Source organism: Podarcis tiliguerta, assembly GCF_965153285.1.
Source record: "Podarcis tiliguerta genome assembly, chromosome: 13".
Classification (NCBI taxonomy): Eukaryota; Metazoa; Chordata; class Lepidosauria; order Squamata; family Lacertidae; genus Podarcis; species Podarcis tiliguerta.
The window spans coordinates 38,660,979-38,683,489 of record NC_139546.1 but is presented as its reverse complement, the minus strand read 5'-3'; the positions used below and the strand labels follow the sequence as shown (position 1 = coordinate 38,683,489).

General features: G+C 46.9%; 2 protein-coding genes across 6 annotated transcripts; both read right to left on the bottom strand.

Moving 5' to 3' along the window:
* Positions 1-4,835: 4,835 nt before the first annotated feature.
* Positions 4,836-10,937, bottom strand: LOC310662082 (uncharacterized protein). Of its 2 annotated transcripts, none has more exons than XM_083408853.1 (2): positions 10,326-10,937; positions 4,836-8,878 (listed from the first exon to the last, which is right to left on the bottom strand). In XM_083408853.1, exons 1-2 carry the CDS (start codon positions 10,378-10,380, stop codon positions 7,692-7,694), a joined length of 1,242 nt encoding a protein of 413 aa, XP_083264979.1. In that variant the 5' UTR covers positions 10,381-10,937; the 3' UTR covers positions 4,836-7,691. The 2 variants fall into 2 exon arrangements, with proteins under 2 accessions (XP_083264979.1, XP_083264978.1); XM_083408852.1 differs by having other exon boundaries at positions 4,836-8,881; positions 10,326-10,564.
* A 1,562-nt stretch (positions 10,938-12,499) lies between these two features.
* LOC310662081 (uncharacterized protein) lies at positions 12,500-18,488 on the bottom strand. Of its 4 annotated transcripts, none has more exons than XM_083408848.1 (3): positions 18,212-18,488; positions 16,892-17,009; positions 12,500-15,474 (listed from the first exon to the last, which is right to left on the bottom strand). In XM_083408848.1, exons 2-3 carry the CDS (start codon positions 16,971-16,973, stop codon positions 14,438-14,440), a joined length of 1,119 nt encoding a protein of 372 aa, XP_083264974.1. In that variant the 5' UTR covers positions 16,974-17,009; positions 18,212-18,488; the 3' UTR covers positions 12,500-14,437. The 4 variants fall into 4 exon arrangements, with proteins under 4 accessions (XP_083264974.1, XP_083264975.1, XP_083264977.1 ...); XM_083408849.1 differs by having other exon boundaries at positions 16,892-17,012; positions 18,212-18,331; XM_083408851.1 differs by having other exon boundaries at positions 17,661-18,230.
* Positions 18,489-22,511: the final 4,023 nt, after the last annotated feature.

Below are 22,511 nucleotides of genomic sequence, written 5' to 3'. Positions count from 1 at the left end.
GGAATATGACGCCTTGGGTCATGTGACGTAAGGCGCTCGCGAGAGGCCGCTCAGCGCGGCGGAATGTTGCTAGGAGACGGAGAACCCGCGTGAGCGCCCGTTTTAAGTCAGGTTAGGGGCTCCAGAGCTATGAAGGTAAAGCCGTGGCCTTCTCCCAGCATGCACCGCACCAGGCGCTTTACGCCTGGAGCTCTCTAAGCGACAATGCGGGCCCTGGAGGTGGGGACGCTGGGGAAGGTGGCCTTGTTTCCCCGAAATAAAACCGGGCACCGACTAGACTCCTGCTTCCAAGTTGGGGGTCACTTTGGGCTGAAATGGACGCTGTAAATCTCAGGTGGTTTTTAAAAATTGTTCTTTTAGATCGCTCAGGAGTAAAAACAAGCCACTCTCAGAAAAACACTCCCCCCCCATGTGCTTCCCTAAGGCGGCAATCCTATGAACGCGTTCCGGAGGTCCGTTCTTAACCTGAAACTGTTCTTAACCTGAAGCACCACTTTAGCTAATGGGGCCTCCCACTGCCGCCGCACGATTTCTGTTCTCATCCTGAAGCAAAGTTCTTAACCTGAAGTACTATTTCTGGGTTAGCGGAGTCTGTAACCTGAAGCGTATGTAACCTGAGGTACCACTGTACGCTCAGGAGCAGTGCCGATTTACGCATAAACTAAACAAGCTATAGCTGCCCCCCCCCCCAAAAAAAGAAAAAAACCCGCTGGATGTACATTTCCAAAATATAAGATGAAAAACAAATAAAATAAGACCTACATACAGCAACAGTGTTTTGTGTTGTGTAGGCTCCTATGATGTAAATAATGGTATACTAGCCTGCTCCCTAAAATATCACTGGTTTGCTCATTTCTATATACTATAGGGTGCCTACATTCTGCTATTTATAATTATTAGAAGTTTGCATAATATAGTTACACCTATTATTATTTCATGTTATAGCAAGTTTCTAGAGACTAGATTATGAGTCTTTGTAAATAGTATTTCTAAAGGAACTTTTGCTATTGCCAAATGCCAATGTGTTTGCATTATTAAGTTGGTTATTGTCAGAGCTGGCTCCGGGTCCCAGCTCACCAAGGACCAACGCTAGCCGATAGTATAGTATCAAAGTCTTTATTGAAGAATAGTTTCCATTTCAAAGCCTCAGCGTCCCAGCTCTACGTCTGGACTCTAGACCGGCGAAGCTCCATCTGAGTCTTCCCCCCCTGCACACCAGTTCAACACTCTAATCTTACTCCACCTCTTCCTTCTCTCTCTCTTCCTCTGGGTCCTACTACCCCCCGGGGTCTCCTCCCTCCTGGACTCTTCTGAGGCAGACGTTGACCCCTCTGACTCCTCCCCCTCTCTTCGGCGGGCTTTAGGACCTGGCTCCCTACCCGGGCTGCCCACCTTGCCGCCTTCCTGTACATTTGAACTTGGCGCGCGCGCGCGTTTAACTTTCCTGATGACCGTTTCCTCGCTCCCTGACGAGGGTGTGGTCGCTCCTGCCTCACGTTCTCCCGCTGCCCGCGCGCCACCTGATCCCGATGCTTGGGACTCCTCCCCCCTACTGCCCTCTGGGGGGGACGCTGGTCCGGATTTCCAGCTGCTACTCTCTGAGTCCCCTCTGGCCCCTTCTTCCTGAGGTGCCCCCCTTGGCACTCCCCTTGCCCTGACCATGGGGGCCCCTTTCTGTGAATCTTCCGAGTCACTGGAGAGACTCAGAGACCTTGGACTGCTGTCTTCGCTGACATTTCCTTCAGACTCCTCCCCCTCGCTCTCCATTTCCCCCCTCTCCTGTGACTCTGCTCCTGAACCCCTGACAGTTATGAATAAAAAATCATTTTAAGTTAGAGCTTAATAATTATTTCACTATTAATATACTTCTTAATTGTATTTCAGTTCAACAATTGCTTTGATAAAATACATATTTTGTTATGTGCAAATGGCTTTAGATACCTATTAGATCCATAAATTACCATATAGCATATATTCAACACAAAAAACAGCAACAATTTGTTGTTGACAAAGGGCAGCTGGACATATAAAGGGCCCCATTACCCCTTCAGTAGCTTAGAGCCTCATCAAACCTAAATCCGGCCCTGCTCAGGAGTTATGGAGGAGGCAAGTGTAGCGCAGTGACTCACAGAGATGCAACAGGCAGCCGTCCCAGAGGATGGGTAAGAGCACAGCCTCTGCACTGGGTACACTTGTATGAGGCAGTCGCATCCAGTGCAAATTACCCAACCTTGCTCCTCCCAGCTGAAACTGAATGGAGCAAGCAAAGTCCAGAGCGTTATCTCATTCAGAGATGCAACACACACCTTACTCTGAAGCTGTGTAACTGCTCTATCTCTTGCATTTCTATGCTTTATAGCTTTGTGTGCTTTTGTAAAATAAAAAACATGTTGGCATTAGCCATCTCAGTCTGAACTAGAAAAAGTGGGATACAGGTATCTAATAAATAATGGAATGGGGATTTAATGCCCAGTCAATTCTGATATGTACAAAGACCTGGATTACCTGCCCTGAATAAAGGCGGACTGGGAGAGAAATCCAAAATGATATTTCATGCAAAGCCACAGCAGGCATGTGTGTGTGCTTTGATTTCACAGAATACCTTTTAAAATTGCAGTAAACAGTTGGGAATTACTGCTCAAAGGCCTCTCACAATATATCTCATAGACATTGTTCCAGAATGCACCACACTGGCCACTAAATGCAGTGTTATTTGTCAATAGAACAAACCCTGTGCTGCAGACAAAGCCAGAACATTTAGGTTGTGTGAAATTATGGTTTTTAATGAGCCATTAAGGGGGGGGGGGTTAGAAAGAAAACAGTCACAGTCTGACACACAGTCAGTACAAAACTATTAAAACGCACAAGGCAGATATTCCACACAGCCTTTTTACTCTTTTGTGGGGGATAACACTAAGTAACTTAAGTTGTTATTATTTTCACCTAACACACTTAAATGGGAAAGTAGGTACCTCTATTGCTCCCTATTAACAGAGCCAGCGGAAATTAAAATAAGGCTTGAATTGGTGTTATCAAACACATACTTTGATTATTTTGGAGTAAAATGTTTGGAATCTGATTCCATATTGACCAGGTGCTGTTATGTCAAGTTTGGCTACATTTGCATCTGCAAATCTTTCTCAGAACTCTTGTAGGAATTGCCTTGTCTATCTTCTTTTTGATTTGTTAGCTTCACAATCTGGGCAACTGAGCATCATGCCATTTGGGGGAAGGGGTGTGGCTAGAGCAATCGTTCTGCACGCAGAAGGTCCCTGGTTCAATCCCAGATATCTCTAGGTAGTACTGGGAATGTGCCTTGTCTGAAATCCTTGAAATCCCTGTCTGACATCTTAGAAGGTTGACCAGTCAGTGTACTGAGCTAGATGGACCAATGGTCTAATGCAGTATAATGCAGCTTCCTGTGTCGATTTACTCAAAAATCTGCTGAACCAATTTGGATTTGCACAGAAAAATAAGGAGATGAGCAGAGTCAATCCCTCAAAATTGACTACAGAATAAATTACATGAAGCAGTGGAATTCAGCTCTCCTGGGGGTGCCTTCTTGTGTCCTATCAGAATTTTGCGCCCAGGGCCATGCCCCCCCCCCCAAGCTATACCGCTGGAGGGTCAGTGCTGGAAGAATAGTGGGATGCTTACCTAGGGTTGCCATATTTCCAAAAGTGAAAATCCAGACACAAAAGCTGAGCTTTTTTGGCACAGTTGTTGAGCTTTTTGGGCAAAATCGCAAAAAGATGTTACTGAGCTATTTTTAAGGGAAATCGGCAAAAACAACACTGTTGTTATGTCTGGATTTTCCTGGACATTTTCCCAATTCTGGTTAATCCTGGTTACCTAGAAGGAGGCAAGGCAGTGAGGAGTGGCAGACTGGCTCTGCTGCATGGCACTAGGAAGCCAGGGAAGCCATGCAGCCCTGCCTGTGCTGCTGGGCGCTACTGAAATGTAACCCCTGGAAATTGCGAGGGAATGAAAGAAAGGGAAGGGAACCGCCCTGAAACCTGTGGGTATAGGGTGGTATACAAATTTAATAAATAACAACCATAATAAAAATAACAGTAGTTCCCAAGACTGTTGCTTCAGCAGTGCACTTAATCTCCACGGCTGCAGCGGAGATGCATGCCCATCATTACAACATTTTTCTCAGAGTGCTTTGTTGGAACCTCGGGATTTTGCTGAACACTATTTAAGAAAGGCTGGCCTCGAAAATGGGTGTTTCACTCCTTTATGTCTAATTGGCCAGATTGCTTTCCCAAATGTCTATCACGACTATGATCTCATTCATTGGCTAAAAACACTGAAAGGCAGGGGCAATCTACATTCTCAAAAACAAAACCACAACTCACCACCGAAGACCGTGCCTACTGTTGACGTTCCTCAAGTCTTGGGTTCCTCAAGTGCTTCTGTTTTTTTTAATGCAAGCTGGGAATTTGGAGAGTACGTCTCATCTGGGGGAAATGGCTGCTGCCCTTGCCCTCCCTGCAGATGGCCATGATTGCTTGCTACTCACTTAGCTCACTCCATCTTTCAAATGTCTTACCCAACACAGTGAAGTCTGCTTTCACTGGTTGTCTGAGGTACGTCTGAGCATTTAATACTTACCCTGTGGTGGTTTCACCACAGCTGCCTTGCCTGCTGGAATCCAGTGGAACTGACCTCCAGGTAAGTGGCTTAGGGTTTGCATGCCTGCTACTCATTCAACTGTAGAACAGCTTTGCTTTTCCATCCTAGTCCTCATGAAATTCTGACCTTGTGAAGATCTTTGTGATTCAAGGAAATTCTCTGCTGGAAAGGACAAACTCCTCAATTAAATGCAATTAAGTGAGGGAGGCAGGAGTGACTTCTTGCTCAAATGAGTTTTTGGAAACGGGAGAGAAAATAATAAAAGGGAGGAAGAGCTTTAGTTCAGCAGAGCTTTGTTTTGCATAAAGGAGGCCTCAGGTTCACTCCCGGGCATCTCTGAAAACCTAGAGCAGAAGTTTTCAACCTTTTTGGGTCCACGGCTCCCTTGACCAACTACATTCTTTCTGCAGCACCCCTGTGGGGCTCAAGAGCCCAGTTATGTCACCCCTTGCCTGCAGAGCGGGCAGCCTCTCACCCCTTTTCAAACACCCTTCCTTGTGGAGTGTTCCCTCAGCATCCTCTCTTCTGCCCTCTCCTTGGGAATCATCTGGGCAGCCACAGCTGCTGCCCCTGGTCTCTGAGCTGCCCCCCCGGTCCCAAAGAGAGGTGCCTCCTCACACTGCCCCACAGGGGCTTTGGAAGCACCCTCTGGCCAGCTGCAAAGGCATCATTCGCCTAGGGTGCTTGTATCTAGGGCTGTTGCAAGCCTTTAGGAGGCAGAGATGCGAGAGGGCATCAGAGGAAGGGAGGGAAGAGGGACAGAGGCCAGTGTTGCCCACAGCACCCCTGACCATCATTCAAGGAATCCCAGGGTGCCGTGACACACTGGTTGAAAACCACTGACCTAGAGAACCACTGTCAGTCAGTGGAGGCAAAACTGAGCTAAATAGGCCAATGCTCTGACTCGGTATAAGGCTGCTTCCAATGTTCCTAATTCTCACAATCCAGCCAAAGTTAACAACTTAAAAGTCTGTGATTATAGTGGGAGAAACAATGAACTGCTCTCTGTTGAAATAGGTGGAAGCTAATGTGTTTGGCTTGGGCAGGATCATACCCAGTTTCCCCCCTCCAAGGTAACTCTGTTTGTCTAGCAGTTTTATGTCTGCCAGGAGGACAAAGGAACCACACTTTACTGTTTTTTTGACCCTAAATGTGGCCCTCTAGTCACGTCTATTTGACCCTTGAGACTCCCCAGACCATGTTGGTCAGACTGGAATGTGCTCTTTAACTGTTATAATGTCTCTTACTTGCCTGGACTGAGAAGTAAGTTTGTGCGTGTACCATTTCTTGGTGACTTTTGCGTGGTTGGAATGTAATCACATCTGTTGCAGCCCTCCCTTCCATGCTGCAGCCCAAAGGTTGTCCATGAGGGGACGAGGCCCTGGGACTGGAAAAAGGTCCCCCAGCCTGATCTAGAAGAATCTAAACACCACCAAACCCTTTGTCACGTAAATGCAAAACTGATAACAACACAAACAACGTAAACAGCTGTATGTAACTATATAAATTCTTTTTCAAATGCCATTCAACATGACATATCAAAATATATGGTTCTATAGACCAACTTATCATATAAATGAAACTTATTATGACAAATTATAGTCCAACAGATAGACCAGAAAATACAATTTACAGTATTCAGTTCTTATATTAGCAATATCCACAGTGTGGAATTCTTATATCAGTCTTGTAGTGTTCCACGTGAAGATGCTTTTAAGAATCTAGCGTTCGTAGACGAAGAGCTTGGAAGAATGGCACATGCAGAAAATAAGATTGGGGTTGCATAACTAGTTAGCATGCCAGAGTCTAGTTCAATATAGGAATTAACCAGACAAATCGCTCCACCAACTAAGAACGGCCATGCAACACCGCCCACAGAATCGAGAAAGAGCTATCAATCTGTCAATCCTTTCCGTGTCTGGGCCAGTTGAGCTTTCCTGCATGCTAACTAGCTATGCAACCAACGAGCTTATTTTTTGCATGTGCCATTATTCTTATATAGTTACATACAGCCTGTTACGTTGTTGTTGAGCTAGAAGAATGGCTTACTCAGTTGGACTCCGCAGTGAGAACTGGGCAACATTTGAGGCTACCATGGTTATCCTAAAGACCTAATAACAGTCAAAATGCATTTTCTCTCAACCAAGATGGATACCCACAGTATTTCACATGCTGGCTATGTAGGGATTGCCTTGAATACCAAACAGAGGGGCCCCATCCTCATTAAAACCAGTAGAATTTTTTACCTCGGAGCTTGTTTGCTGTTCTCCTCCATTTGATAACAGAAATGCATTCTCAGAATGACCTTCACAACACTGATGGAAAAAACATCCTCAAAAGATTAACTGGCTGCCTCTTAGATAATATGGTAAAGAACTGCACACTATGATTTTGCCTTTCCTTGAGAAATGAAACACGGCCTAGGAAACACACACTTGCCTAACTTATTCGGCAATACTGCAAACTAAGAAGGAAAAGGAGAAAAAGAGGCCCTCGCGAAATCCGTTTGCCTTTCCTCAAAGCAAGACGGAAAGGACAAATGCCGCAAGGGAGCTGCTGGAGGATACCAGGAATACCCTCACGGAACGGAAAGGCACAGTTATCAGTAGTGAACCGTTTTGAGTTCCATACCCCTCAAAAAACAATGCATGGGCAGTAACGGAATCACTGCAGTGGTCAACATTTCCCTCTGAGACAAGATCTCAGGTTGCTGCTGTCCTTGGTGCTACTGCATATTTACACTAGTCTGGGACCCCCCTGAAGCAAAGCGGCCTTGATTTCTCCAGCCCCTTTCCCAATGACAAACCATGAATGCTAACCCTCGTCATTTCAGGAAACAGCTCCTCTACAGGAGGATGGAACGAGTCTTGTGACCCACTGGCTGTCTTTATGCCACTAGAATGACCTTTGGAGGTCCCAGGAACCGCTTCACACCTTAGCAATGAGAGGCTAAACCGGACAGGCTACAGAGTTACCAAATCTGGCACTGCATGATGCCTTTCATTGGAAGCCAGAGGACCTGAAGCCCCAAAGGGCAGCAGCCTGTTCCAGCTCTATGAGAGCAGCACGTTAACACTGGGGCCCAAGGTGAGCACAGACACCTGTTCCTCCCCAGGGTGGACGTGGGCCACGTGGCGCGGGAACTGCTGCTTGTACCGGAAGGTCTTCCCGCAAGCCGAGCAGGCGTAGGGTTTCTCGCCCGTGTGGATCCTCTGGTGCTTGACCAGCTTGGAGTTGACGTAGAACCCTCGGCCGCACTGGGCACACTTGTAGGGCTTCTCCCCGGTGTGGATGCGCTGGTGCTCGATGAGGGAGGAGCTCTGAGAGAAGCACTTGCCGCACTCCTCGCAGCGGTAGGGCCGCTCCCCGGTGTGCACCCGATTGTGGGACACCAGGTGGGTCTTCTTCTTGAAGCACTTGCCGCAGAGCGGGCAGGGGAAGGGCTTCTCCCCGGAGTGGGTGCGCTCGTGCTTCAGCAGGTTGGAGCTGAGGGAGAAGCGCTTCCCGCAGAGGGTGCAGGTGTAGGGCTTCTCGCCCGAGTGGGTGCGCAGGTGCTTCACCAGGTTGGAGGTGCGGCTGAAGGCCTTCCCGCACTCCCGGCAGGGGAAGGGCGTCTCGCCGGTGTGGGTGCGCTGGTGTTCCGTCAGGGCGGAGCTCCGGCTGAAGCCCCGCCCACACTCGGGGCAGGCAAAGGGCTTCTCGCCGGTGTGGATCCTCTGGTGCCCCATCAGGGTGGAGCTTTGGGAGAAGCGTTTTCCGCACACGTTGCACACAAAGGGGCGCTCCCCGGTATGGATTCTCTGGTGCTCGATGAGCACAGAGCTCTGCGAGAAGCTCTTCCCGCACTCGGTGCAGTGGTAGGGCTTCACCACCGGCTTGCGGGGGGCAGGAGGAGGAGGAGGTTCCAGGATACCCAAAAGGTTGATAAAACCTGGAGGATCATAGGAAGTCTCCTTTGCCCGGCGCTTTCTCACCTGGCTCCTCCATCTCTGTTCCTCTACCTTTGGCTGACTGTCGCAGTCACTGGGACTCTGGGAATTGTTTGCAGGATGTGGCTCAGCCGCTGTTGTGTCCTCACCATCTCGGTCTATCAGGTGTCTTCCAGCACCTCTGCTGCTCTTTGCTGCTTCTCCTCTCTGCTCAGTGCTCAAAGTCATTTCCAGCGCCTGCACCTCTCCTCTTCCTTCAGGGGCTTCTATTCTGAGATCTTCTGCCTCCGCCTGCCTTTCAAATCCAGCATCTGCTGAGAGGAACAAAGCAGAAGAAGTAGAACCTGTGGAGGAAACTGACTAGCTAGCTAGTGAAGAATATTCACTGCAATATCCCTTTTGAGAACAAAGAAGCCATTGACACATTACTATGGAAAACTATCTTAGGGTGCTGAGATTCAGCCACTGACATGCCAGCTTACAGTGCTCAGGGAGCTTTTCCTAGGATGAGAGAACATTCAGGGCCGTATGTCTATGTTCTTTATCACTGCTTATACTTTACCCCCACCCCCTGATTGCCTGGGTTGCTAAAGTATGAACCTGGATCAGATTAATCAGATCAGATAAATTAAATGCCAGTCTCAATCTTGAGACACTTTTAATAATAAAGTACATAGCAAAGCAAGGGAAAGTTTCAAGGGGATAGGAAAGAAAAACTTCCACAAGCCTGAAATGGGGGGCAGAACAGAGCACCCTCTGATAAAGAGTAGGGAACACACTGCAACATTTCGTTGTAGGTCCCTGCTTATCTTGCCAAAGTAGTTAACTGCATCTCCAAAACGGTAGTAAGGATATAGGAACTTTGAATCCCTCACTGGGAATGTGAATGAAAATGACAAAGGGCATGATAGTTGCCAAGCATCCTATTTTTAAAACACCCCTTAAAAATGTTTTATTGTTCTAGAATACCCAGCTCCACAGAATATAACCAAGGTTTCCCCACCAACGTAATGCTCCCATTCCAGGGTGTTTTAAAAGCAGTTATTTCCCAACCACACAAATTCCCTGTCAGATCCCCATACCACCCCTGTCATTTAAGTGCTTTAACACATACTAGCCTCCCACTCACCCATTTTTCCAACTTCAAATTATCAGGTTTCTGGCTGCACACCAAAACAAACCCATATCTCATTCAAGATTTCCAGGGGATTTTTTGATCTAAGTTCCAGAATGGGTGCTTTGTTGATCTCAAAAAATACAGGTATAATGATTGTGATAACACATCAAGTTTTCAAAGTGCAGAAAACAGTGTCTTTTTTGGGGGGTGGGGGTGTCCTGTGCATCTCTAAAGCTGCCTAACTTATCAGTATATCTGCTCACACAAAAAGGATTAAGTTGAATATTATTTTTATCCCATGCATCTCCATTAACCTGGACATGTAAGATGCCCCCTAAAATCTATGCATTCATGCACGTTCATATAATGTTTCTGCCTTGAACACCTATAGCTGTGCAACCCAGAAAGCTTGTGCTTCCAGAATTTTGACACTAGCTGCCTTAAACAAAAAAAGGCATTCGCTTGCTTGCTCCTTTTTTTGTTTGTTCGGTGGGGCAGAACGCGATCGCGAACCCTTCACTCGGGGGATTTTATTTTATTTTTAATTGCAACCTAACATTGAGCTTCTGGCTGCACCCCACCGCACCCCTTTTCTTTTTCCAACGCTGCTCCCTAACGGAGATTTGCTCTCCCTTACTTACCTTGGTCGGGGGATTCCTCCCTCCCTTCCGCACCTTGCCAGCTCTCCCCTTCCATCTTTGGGGAGGCTTTTCTCACGAACTCCCCACTGCAGACGGAAGCCAGGTCCGTTGCAAAAAAAAAAAACCACCACCCGCGGGCAGCAGTTGCCACAACCTGCAGGCTGGCGAGTCGGTAACGCCAGCGGAGTAGGAGGAGGAGGAGGAGGGAGCCCAGAGATGACGTCACATCCTCACTGGCGTCCACGTGACGCAGGGGGAACCTGGACCAGAGAGGAGGGAGGGGGGATCCTGGAGGCGGTTGCCGGGATACCGGAGGGAACGCGCGAGGCCTAGAGCCTCCTGAGCCCCGAACTTGCTTTTGTGGGGGGCGCAGATCCTAGAAAGGGGTCCCTTGTTTTAGGCGGCCAAAGGAAACAAAGCAAGACGTTGTTTGCTATATCCACGTAGCTAAGAGAATAAACAGATCCTCCTCTTTCGTATTAAAAAGGGAAATCCACTAGGTTGGGGTTGGGGAAGCTTCCCCGCCCCCATGATAAATCATTTAGAGTGCCAACACGAATAGAAGTTATTAATATTGCAGTTGTTGCACAAGTATTTTATTATTTTGACCGGAATGTAATTGAAACCACCAATACGTCAATTCTAGCGGGGGGGGGGGGGAGACCTCAATTATTTAATTTGGTATTTGAATGATTGGTATTAGCAACTGTATTATAATTTGGCATTGTTATAATGAGGCTATTATTGGACTGTAATTGAAAATTAATAAAAATGATCTAAAAAAGTTATCTGTTCGTTTTAATCTATCAGTCTACCTACTTTCAATTTTATTAGCGTTTAACTGTTTTGTAGTTATTGTTCCTTCCCCGCCCACCCCCGTTTTGAGCTATTCCTATTTTATCTGTAAGCGCCCCCCGCCCCAATCCGTGTCAGAGAAAATAGCACAGATATATGATATTCGGATGAAGGGGCAGTTTACTAAATAAGTAAGTAAAAGTTGTGCCACTGTGATCTCTGAAGGGCAATATATAAATTTATATATATAAATTTAATGAATAAATAATAATAGTACCAGTTTCTTGTGAAGCAGAGGGCTTTTTTTTTTTGCTGGTGCAATTCCTGCTGAAACGCAAGAGGCGCCATCTATATTTGGTTTGTTTGTCTAATTAAAAATATTTTTATAAGCTGCATAGTTTAGCTTTAAAAAAATGTTTAGCTGTGCCCTCCCAAAGTGATGCACATCAACAATAGTAATGCAGGCACTTCTGAAAGGAATATGCTGCTAAGGGATGCTGCTCTGGTTAAGCCATTCAAAGCCTTCATTGAAGGTAGGGGTGAAGAAAAAGGTCTTTCCGCTTTGCTTAAGTGCCTGAACAAGGTGCAAGTCATTTGAAAGTGAGTTCCACAGCTGTCGACCACCACCAAAAGGCCCTGTCTCTTGAGCTTGCCAGCAGGTGCGTGAACATCACCTGTCAAGCCAGTCTTTGGGTGAAGGGCAGTATACAAATTTAATGAACCAAATAATCAGAATGCGTCCTGATGCATTTTAATTATTCCTTTGCACTAGTTTCTTTATTTTGATCTGTATTTTAGCACTGATGTTTTTACGTATTGCAAGTCACCTTGAATCCTGACATGGGATATAAATGTGTTAAATAAAAGTGTTAACTTTTAAAAAATGTCCTGCTTTTCAAGATGGCACTGCCATTTACACAGCAATCCCATTGAACACCTGAGTCACCTGTTTTAATTGCTGTGTTATTTTAACAGCATTACTATATTAAACATTAAACTATGTTTTTATTTTAATGCTTGCATAATTGGTTGTTAGACTCTATATTTTAAGGTAGTCATTAGCTTTACCTTTATGATGACTTTTAATTGTTTTACCATGTGCGATTTATTTTTATGTGTGCTGCTTAGAAATGCAAATTAAGCGTTATATAAATGCCTTAAATAAATATACTTCCATACCACTTAGAAAACTATTTTGGATCAAGTGGTGTATATAAATAATGGCACTGCTTCATGGAAGAGTCCTCAGTGACTGTAGGTTTTACAAGGGAGAACACATGACAGCTTTGTATGATTGTATGATTCTCCACATGTTTTGGATGTTCCTCTCTTCCACCTACACAAAACAGTTAGACAAAAGGATGGTCAAGATGAGCAACTGGGTGAAAAACATTTATTTTTGTAACTTACAATGAAGGGGGTTTAGGTATACACAATTTCTTCACAATTGATTTTCTCAAGGGCAGTTGATACATGGAATAAAAACACCGTCTCAAAGGCAGTCAAAAAAATAAAACCAAAGAGCCTGTTGCACCTTAAAAACCAATTGATTTATTGTGGTATGAGTGTACTTGAGAACTTTATGATCTTTCCCTCTTTTTTTCTTCATAGACTGCCCTTCCTCCCAAAGGAGACCAGGGCTGCTACAGACTCACACTACAACTCTTTCAGAATTGCTTGACGACCTTAGGTAGCAATACATCCTTTTTTAAATGCTCTTAATAAAAGGTCCTTGCTGCTGACAAGGAGAGAAGCTTAAGTCAAGGTTTGGGGACTGTCCGGATAGTCTGGATGCTCACCAGCACAACAAACGTGTGTTGAGTTTCTCCTTTGGTGTGAGGGCTCCAAACCCCTCACTCCTTGGGGAAGTGCTTTTTGTTAGGAGGATATTGCTCTCCCCCAAATCTGCTTGTCACTGGGAACATGTAATTCCATGCCCAGCTCACAGGGCCACCTGAAGTGCTATCTGAAGTGCTATCTCAAATGTGGCTGTGTGCACGTTGTTGCCGGTAGTGTCCTTGGCATCATGGATCGTGAATGACCCAACTCCCCACAGTGCCCACACTGGACACTAGTGCAAGCTGCAGAGAGGGGACCCGTACAGAAAGCAAAAGGGAGGTCACATTCATCTTGGAGCCTCTCCAGGAAAAGTCTTAAGAAATCCCAACTCAAATGTCCCTGCTCCGTTGTGGACCTTGCAGCCTTCCAGATGTTGAACTCCAACAGCCTCAGCCAGCATGACCAATGACTGGGGATGATGGAAGCTGTGGCCCAGCAACACTGGGGGGGGGGGAAGCAGGTTCCACACCCTTGCTCTCATGCAGGTGTGTGGAAGCTTTGGCCCTCCCAGCACCTCTGGCTGTTGGCCACGTTTGCTGGGGCTGATGGGAGTTGTAGTTCAGCAACAGCCCTGGAGGGCCAAAAATCTCCCGCCCTCGTTCCAAAGGCAGGATGATGTGCGCTTCAGCACACAAAGGAGGAGCACTCCTTTGTCCTGTCACAGGGAGCTGAAACTGATTGGCTTGAAGGCAAAGCGTATAGAAGCCCTTTGCCAGTTTCACTTTTACAGCAAGCCGAGCTAGAAGTCTCGAGAAGCAGGGCCAGGCTGTGAAACAGACTTCTGCATACTCTGCAGGAGTAAAAAAGAGTAAGGAGGCAGAAGAATGAAGCGAGGGAGAGAGAAGAACATAGAAGCAGGGGTTAGGCAACTAGTAGGTCAGATTGGCAGGTTAGCACAGAGAGATTATTAGCTCACCGGACCACTTTCTGCTGTCAGTTCCAGGAGAAAAAGAACCAGTTCTCTTCCATTTGATTAATGTTTTTTTGCCTAGTGACCTGGAGGCAAGTACTACTCTCCAGAGGTGGGCAACTGTTCACACACCTGCAACATGGCTATGTATGCTGGGCATGAGAACCATGGCAGCGAACACTGGACTTAGGAGAAAGCACTGGAGCGCCGACCACCGTGTGCCAAGACTCTTAATTTGAGTGCTCAACCTCAACCTACGGTGGAGCACATAAATGGCCATGATGAGCTCTGCCAGTCACGATCAGGGAAGCAAGGAGAAGAGATCTGATGGGTGCAGAGTCGAATCATAGAAGTGTAGAGCTGGGAGGGACCTCATCATCCAGTCCAACCCCTTGCAATGCAGGAATGAAGTAGAGGGTCCGATCAGAAGCCTTTTATTCCAAGGAGCTAAAGCTAGTCAAAGAGGCCTGGGATACAGCTCTAAAGGGGCCTAGAGGGAGAGACAGGAAGCGAGTGAAAGGGGCTACTATCATAAAGAAACCGTAGGGCAGCCCTGCTCTCTGCTCTCTCAGATATTTTGCAGCAGAGGGGGCGTCTCCGCCCAGGGGTGCAAGGCGAGAGCGGCCACCGGCTCCTCCTCCACAGGGTGCACCTGTTTCTGGTGACGGGTGAACTGCGGCTTGTAGCGGAAGGCCTTGCCGCAGACCGAGCAGGTGTAGGGCTTCTCGCCCGTGTGGATCCTCTGGTGCTTGATGAGGTTGGAGCTGACGCAGAAGCCCTTCCCGCAGTCCGCGCACTTGTAGGGCTTCTCCCCGGTGTGGATGCGCTGGTGCTCGATCAGGATGGAGCTCTGGGAGAAGCACTTGCCGCACTCCTCGCAGCGGTAGGGCCGCTCGCCGGTGTGCACCCGGTGGTGGGACACCAGGTGAGTCTTCTTCTTGAAGCGCTTCCCGCACAGGGAGCAGGGGAAGGGCTTCTCCCCGGAGTGGGTGCGCTCGTGCTTCAGCAGGTTGGAGCTGAGGGAGAAGCACTTGCCGCACAGGGCGCAGGTGTAGGGCTTCTCGCCCGAGTGGGTGCGCAGGTGCTTCATGAGGTTGGAGGTGCGGCTGAAGGCCTTCCCGCACTCCCGGCAGGGGAAGGGCGTCTCGCCGGTGTGGGTGCGCTGGTGCTCCACCAGGGTGGAGCTGCGGCTGAAGCCTCGCCCACACTCCAGGCACGTGTAAGGCTTCTCGCCGGTGTGGGTGCGCTGGTGCTCCACCAGGGTGCTGCTGCGGCTGAAGCTCTTCTCGCACTCGCTGCACGTGAAGGGGCGCTCCCCCGTGTGGATCCTCTGGTGCTCAATCAAGTTGGAACTCTGAGAGAAGCTCTTCCCACAATCGGTGCAGTGGAACGGCTTCTCGGGTGCACGCCGGGGGGAGCTCGGCGGGGCCTCTAAGATGCCCAGGACATTGATGTAACCCCCCATGGCCGGCGCGTTCGATCTCCTGCGGCGACGCCGGAGCGGCGGGGGGTTTACCCGGCAGATGTTCTGAAGGGTTCGGGGGGCATTTTCCGCAGCTGCCGCATTGGGAAGAAATGCCACTTCCTCGTTCACCATCCCGTCACCTGTGTGGAGAATATTATAAGCATCTCAGCCCCAGGTGTACTTTAAAAAGCTTGGCTCCCTGCCCGTATTGAGGACAAGTTGCCATCAGAGATTAGGAATTCCCAGGCCACGTCAGACCAGTTGTTCACTCTGCTCAGGGTTCTGTCATGTGACAAACAGCCACTCAGCAGAAACCAGGAAATTGAGCGTAAGATTGATGCCCTGTTTAAGAACTGTAGGAGGTGGGTGGGTGGTAAGGGGAGATGCTGGGGGGGCTACCACGGAAGCCATTCCTGATATCCCTATTCCCAGTTGTATACAACTGTTACGTAATTATTTGAGGCAAGGACTATGACCGGGGGGATCAAGGGTCAAATTTACACTCAGCTGCAAAGCTCACTGCGTGGCTGATCAAATCGCGCTCTCTCAGCTTAACCTGCCTCACTGTAGTGAGGATAAGGGTAAGAATAACATGTAATTAAACATAATATTCAATAGAACATGAACATACATATACTCAAAGGTAGTCTAATAATATCACACATGTTCCAGGGCTGAAGACTGATACTAAAAACAAGTTATGGACTTCAGCGGAAACCTTTGCATTTGCTGTCCAGCACTGAATTTGGCAACAACCAGCAAAAACTAAGTTTCTACTGCTCATAGTTTTGAAAAAGAGCTTAGAAACATCTCCATTTTCTCATTTAACGCCCCCCCCCCCAGTGTTTCTTCACTTCTCAATCAAAAACTACAACTTTTTGCAAAGCTTCAGCCCCAGAAACAGAAGAAATTATGTAAAACTTAGTATTTATGCATATGCGTGCATAGTTTGCATAATTCAATGATTTCAGAATATAAGCATCCTGGTCACAGAATATGTTTTGGGAGGTAGTTTGGAGCACAAAGTACAGACACACGTACCTGTGCAAGTATTTATTCAGCCAAATGAAAGGAGAGATTCACTTTTGGGTGCAGTATATACAGTCATATGCTGAACATGCACTTATTTACTTTGGCCTTTGACACCAGGGATATATATATATATATTAGGACACAGCCAGTTCTTCAGCTTGCAAATTTTAAAGCTGCTTTTAATCTTATATGTTGTTGCAACCTGCCCTGGGTCCTTATGGGTGAAGGACAAGTTAAAATCTAATAATAAAAAAGAATTAGTAACAACAACAAAAGAATGATTGTGTGTTCCTGAGGTGTATAGTAGACTAACATTTCTGTAATAGGACTACAATACAAAGTGTGTTCCAAAAATCTGAATAAGTGAATATTTCCCTGTGGCAATGATTCTATTAACTTATTTTAAGAGAAATGAAGTGGATCTGTCAATCTGAAATGAATAATTAATGGGGAAATGAGCTATATAATTGCATTATAATTTTTTTGTCAATAAATAATACAGTGTGATCGTGCCCAATTTCTCACCTGAAAAGATTGTTCCCCTTGGGATCTCCCCATCCTCAGAAATCTGAAATTCTGGAACATAATTTCCGTCAACCTGGGCCATCCAGAAGACCAAAACACACTTTGCTGAGCTGAAAACCTGCTAGTGAAAGATGCAGAATCAAGATTTCATGTCCACTCTCTGTTCTAAGTAGGTTTCAATGTAGGGGGAAACAATTATTGCTACACAATCAATCATGAATGTGTAGTTCCTCAGAACATATAGCCTGTGGAACTTTCTATAGTTACAGTAAACATAACACCAGTCATTAAGATAATTGCATAGGTATTAGTCGCAGTAAATAAAGCTAGGCTAGCACAGGGTGGTTGGCAACGTGCATGTAGAGCTGGAAAAGGTGTGGAAAAAGGCAACCAAAACGATCAGAAGGCTTGAGTAAATAAAATAAAAATATAGAACCCTCTGAGATAAACTAGGTTGATAGGTCGTAGCAGCAAGTTAAATATGGAACGAGTGCAGAAGGCCTATTCGCATGTCCGTGGCTAGTCATTTGTTTTGTTCTGCACCCCGCTTATGGCAACCGTGTCCTCTGAATCACTTGCCCTGATCGCAAGCCACAACGTAGCCAGCTGCAAAACTTCCCTACTGTTGGTTGACCCCGCCATGTAAAATTGCGGCTTCCGCCAGTGACGGCAGTTCAAAGAGAATGAGTCACTGTGAAAGGAAAAAGCAGACCAGACGGTGGGGGGAATCCAAACGAACCAGTGAGCAAAATATGAAACCGATACTTACAGTGCACGCCCACCCCCTATAGAGGGAGAGGGGAAGCCACAGATCGCCGGAGAAAGGAAAGCCACCCGCAGGAGGAGGATCGGTCCCTAGAGACGCAGTGCAACCACTCTTCTCGCCTTCCTAAAGCGGCTGCCACCCCAGTTTGAGAAGGGGGGGGTGGCACAAAACCCCTGCCCACCCCTCTTTCCAGCCCCACAGCGCTGCATGCATGGATCACTGAAATGGGGTGAGGTGGGGGGAGTTGGAAAAGGAGGGAGTGCGTGGGAAAGGAAAACAAAGTCCTGGGGTGCGTTTCCGTGCAATGGCCTCCAAAGAGATCGCAGTGCAGGCTGAGAAGACCACGGAGGGGGGAGGATCAAGCAACAACCTCCCCCATCCCCCCTTTTTTTGCAGAGCTCCGGGCGACTGCAGAGCGCGATTCCTGCCCCCTTCCTATTGTTTCTCCGTCGCAACTCCCCCCACCCAACCCGGAAAAGCAACCCGATCCTCCCCACTTCCCACCCCCGAGAAACCAGCCCCCCGCCCCCCAAGGAAGGCTCGCAATCGCTCACCAGACTCCCGGGAAACCCCAGACTGCGGGCGCAAAAGGCGCTGTGCCCCGTCGAAGGCCGTCCCCAGGAAATCCCATCCTGGCATCAGGCGTTCCCCTTGCGCGAGAGGGCGCCGCCCAGCCCTCCCCTTCCCTCGCCGCAGTGCCGGGAGGAGGCGTCGGATTTGCGGTGGTTAAAAGGACAGAGGCCACTCGAGGGCTGCGACACGCGCGTCCCCGAGACAAAGCCGCCTCCGCCGCCGCCTCCAGAAGGTTGCAGCCCGCATCGTTTCCCCAGAAAGATTCCTCCTCGCCGTTCTGGGAAGGGAATAGACAACAAAGGGGCTCCTGGGTTTCTAAGCTCTTCTTCCATACCAGTCATCAGCATCCCTAACCCCCCACAATGTCTCTAATTCAGCCGACTTGTTTTTTTCCAGGAGATCAGAACTGTATAGGGTGGGCCTGAGCCCAGTTTGTGTTAGGGGTAAGAACACAGACGTCTCTGCATTTCTTGGATAGGGACCTGGAAATAGCAGCCATAGAATTGTAGAGAGTTGGAAGGAACCCTGAGGGTTGCCTGGTGCAAAATGTACGAATCTCAACCCAAGCATCTGTGAGATGGCTATCCAACATCTGCTTATAAAGCTCCAATGAAGGAGAGCCCGCAACCTCTTGTGGGAGTCTGTTCCGCTGTGGTGGCGCTGTGGTCTAAACCACTGAGCCTCTTGGGCTTGCCGATCAGAAGGTCGGTGGTTCGAATACCCGCAGCGGATGCTTTGTCCCAGCTTCTGCCAACCTAGCAGTTTGAAAGCACACCAGTGCAAATAGATAAATAGGTACCGCTGCAGCGGGAAGGCAAATGGTGTTTCTTTGTGCTTTGGCTTCTGTCACGGTGTTCTGTTGCACCAGAAGTGAGTTAGTCATGCTGGACACATGACCCAAAAAGCTGTCTGTGGACAAACGTTTGCTCAAATACAGCTGCAACATGTGGCTAATGAATATAGTAAATGCGTTATTATTAGTAGTAGAATGTCATTCAAAATTTACAATGCATCAACTTCAAAATATCAGTCAATAACCAAAAAGTCAACAAAATGAATTGCTGGCAGGGAACACCACAACGCGTTTCAATAGATAATGTCCCAGACAGTATATCCGGATTGAATCAACTGTTTCCAAGATGAATCTTCGTCAGCTGATGATGAAATTGAATACATTACATATAATGAATGGCAACAAAAATAATACTGAGCAACCTGCATATTAAATAACAAATAAATAATAAATGAGGCATACATACCAAATAGTTTTAGATAGACTATCCATACAGGTAAATGTAATACTTGTGGATCAGAGCCCACTAACCAGTGTAGCTAACTGATACTGATAAAACAGATGTAAAGAATTTATAAGGTTATTCACAGTTGTGGGAAATAACAGTGTATTTATACTCAGATCCAAACAGGGTAACCTTGCTAAGCAAATCAGTCTCTTAAGCTTAAGCCAAGAAATAGTATTCTTTATGAAACTGAATATCAATATACATATCAAGGCTTTGAGATTAGACCATTGAAGAAGCCCGGAAAACTACCTTGGGAGTGTGTTACCTGCAAGCCCCAGTAAAAGGGCCCCATTGGGGGCGAACAGAGGCCTCTTGATTACTTGGACTGCCAGGGCGAAACAGGTGCAAAACGCCGGCACCCTGTCTACAACTTCACTAGCATCTCTCAGTATTGTGAAAAACACCGAACTTACCCTTTAATGGTATCTTCATGAACTTACTTAAAAAGATAAAGAAAACAAAAGACTGAGTTAAGCATCTGAAAAATCCATTGAAACCAGACATCGTAGGTTCATCTTAGTTTGGGTAGTTCGTAAGTCTCTGGCTTTGCACAAGGTTTTGTATTTTTCTCAGAAATTGATAAAGAATGTATAACTATTTTAGTAATTATTGTGTGTATATTAGTCGCCAACGTGTTGCATGAGTCGTACTACTAATCCAGGGGTCACCAAACTTTTTCAGCAGGGGCCAGGTCCACCGTCCCTCAGAGCTTGTGGGGGGCTGGACTATATTTTGAAAAAATAATAATTAATGAATTCCTACGCCCCACAAATAACCTAGAGATGCATTTTAAAGAAAAGCGTACATTCTACTCATGTAAAAGCACACTGATTTCCGGACTGTCCAGATTTAGGTGATTGGGCCAGATCAGGCCCCTGGGCCTTAGTTTGCCTACCCATGCCCTAATCCTTAGGGCTACTTGGTGGTAAGAGGACTGAGGAGGAGCCACACTACAGAGCAAGGGCTGTAGCTCAGTAGTAGAATATTTGCCTTGAATGCAGAAGGTTCCAGAATCAGTCCCTTGCTTCTCTAGGCAGGGTTAGGAGAGACTGTCTGAAGCCCCGGAGAGCTCCTGAGAATCATTGTAGATAATACTGAGGGTGAGCTAGACCAATGGTCTCACTCTGTGTAAAGCAGCTTCCTATGTGGGTAGCTCAGTTAGTTAGAGTGCAGTACTGATGACACAAAGGTTGCAGGTTTGATTCCTGTATGGGAGAGCTGCATATTCCTGCATTGCAGAAAGTTGGTCTAGACCTAGATGATCCTCAGGCTCAGGGTCCCTTCCAACTCTACAATTCTGTGATGGTTTACTCAGAAATAAGTCCCAGAAATATGCAGGGCTTTCTTCCTAATAAAAAAGGTAAAGGACCCCTGGACGGTTAAGTCCAGTCAAAGGCGATTGTGGTGCGGCACTCATCTTGCCGTGGGAGCTGGCGTTTGTCCGCAGACAGCTTTTTGGGTCATGTGGCCAGTACGACTAAACCACTTCTGGCGCAACAAAACACTATAACAGAAGTCAGAAGCACACGGAAATGCCGTTTACCTTCCTGCCGCAGCAGGACCTATTTATCTACTTGCACTGGCGTGCTTTCAAACTGCTAGTAAATGTGTTGAGGATAGTGGCCAAAGTTAGAAGCATAACAAGACTCGCTTTTGAGTATAAATGCACGAAATTGTACTGTTAGCTTTATTCTTGTTTATTCTCTTACATTCATTTGCCACCTTTCTTCCATCATAAAACCCAAGATTGTATTATAGTTCTATCCAGGCACTGAACAGATTTAGACCAGCTTAGCTTCAGCAAGGTATTTTAGTTATTTTATATAGTGCATAATTGTATCATTTTTGTAGCCTCATGTGCCGTCAGAACATACTCTGGGACCAGCCCAATAATAGACTTGAGGAAATTCAAGGATACATTTGCTGGCAGTTGTTGCACAATGAGAACCTCCTGTCCTGAATTTCTCAGAACTGATCTCCAAGGACATTCCTGGGTTGCCGAACCCCACTCCCCCAACCTTCTCACCCAATGAGGACACAGCAAACTTGGAATTGGGAAGGTCACATTTACTAAAATCCATTCGTAAGGCACATATAACATCACTTGACAAACACTCCTTTTTATATGTAACAAAGTCCTGAGTTGATGAAGCATGGTTTCCCCCCCAGTTTCATAAAAATTCACATTGCGTTGGCACATCTTAGGGAATATTGACAAGAACAGTCTGATAAAATGGAATGACAAATAGGAATGGCAAAAAGGAGAGGCAAAGGTGGTTCCTTGTACCAGAGTGATTTGCATCAAAAGCTGTGTATTCAAAACTTTATGAAGATGGAATATGTTTAACAGCCAATGAAAGAACCTGCTGCCAGCATAGTCAGAGATGATAGAATTTGGGATCTAACATCAGGACCTCCAGAGGTTTCCTTGCCTCTTTGCTCTAAGCTGCTACAGTTCTGCAGTGCAAAAGGCAGAACGCACATTCCCCAAAAAGTAATCTCTGTCAGGGGACACATGAAAGTGGACAGTGTGGCTACAGCCAGAAATGAGAAACCCCTTTTCTCTGAACTGTCTGAACTGATTGCTTGCAGAGGGCTTTTTTAAGTTAGTCCAAACGCCTTTTGAAATTGGAATGAGGGTTGTGGGCTTTTTAGGGATGGGGTGGGGGAGGTAGAAACTGTATAGACAGAATATTGTGCTACCTGGGCACTGGAAGGAAAGCCTGGAATCCAGGAAATCTGACAACCGCACCAAGGGGCTCACCTTCAGAGCCGCTTTCTACCCAGAATACAAAACAAAATGGCACCCCCTAGAGCGGGAGTAGCCAAAGTGATGGACTACAACTCCCTGCAGACCTGACTACTGGCCTAGGGTAGCCATGTGTCTTACATTAAAGAGGACTGTCCTCTTTTTGAGGACTGCCCAGTCCAAGTCTGCTTTAAGATAAAGAACCATAAAAAGATAGATGGGTAGCTTTGA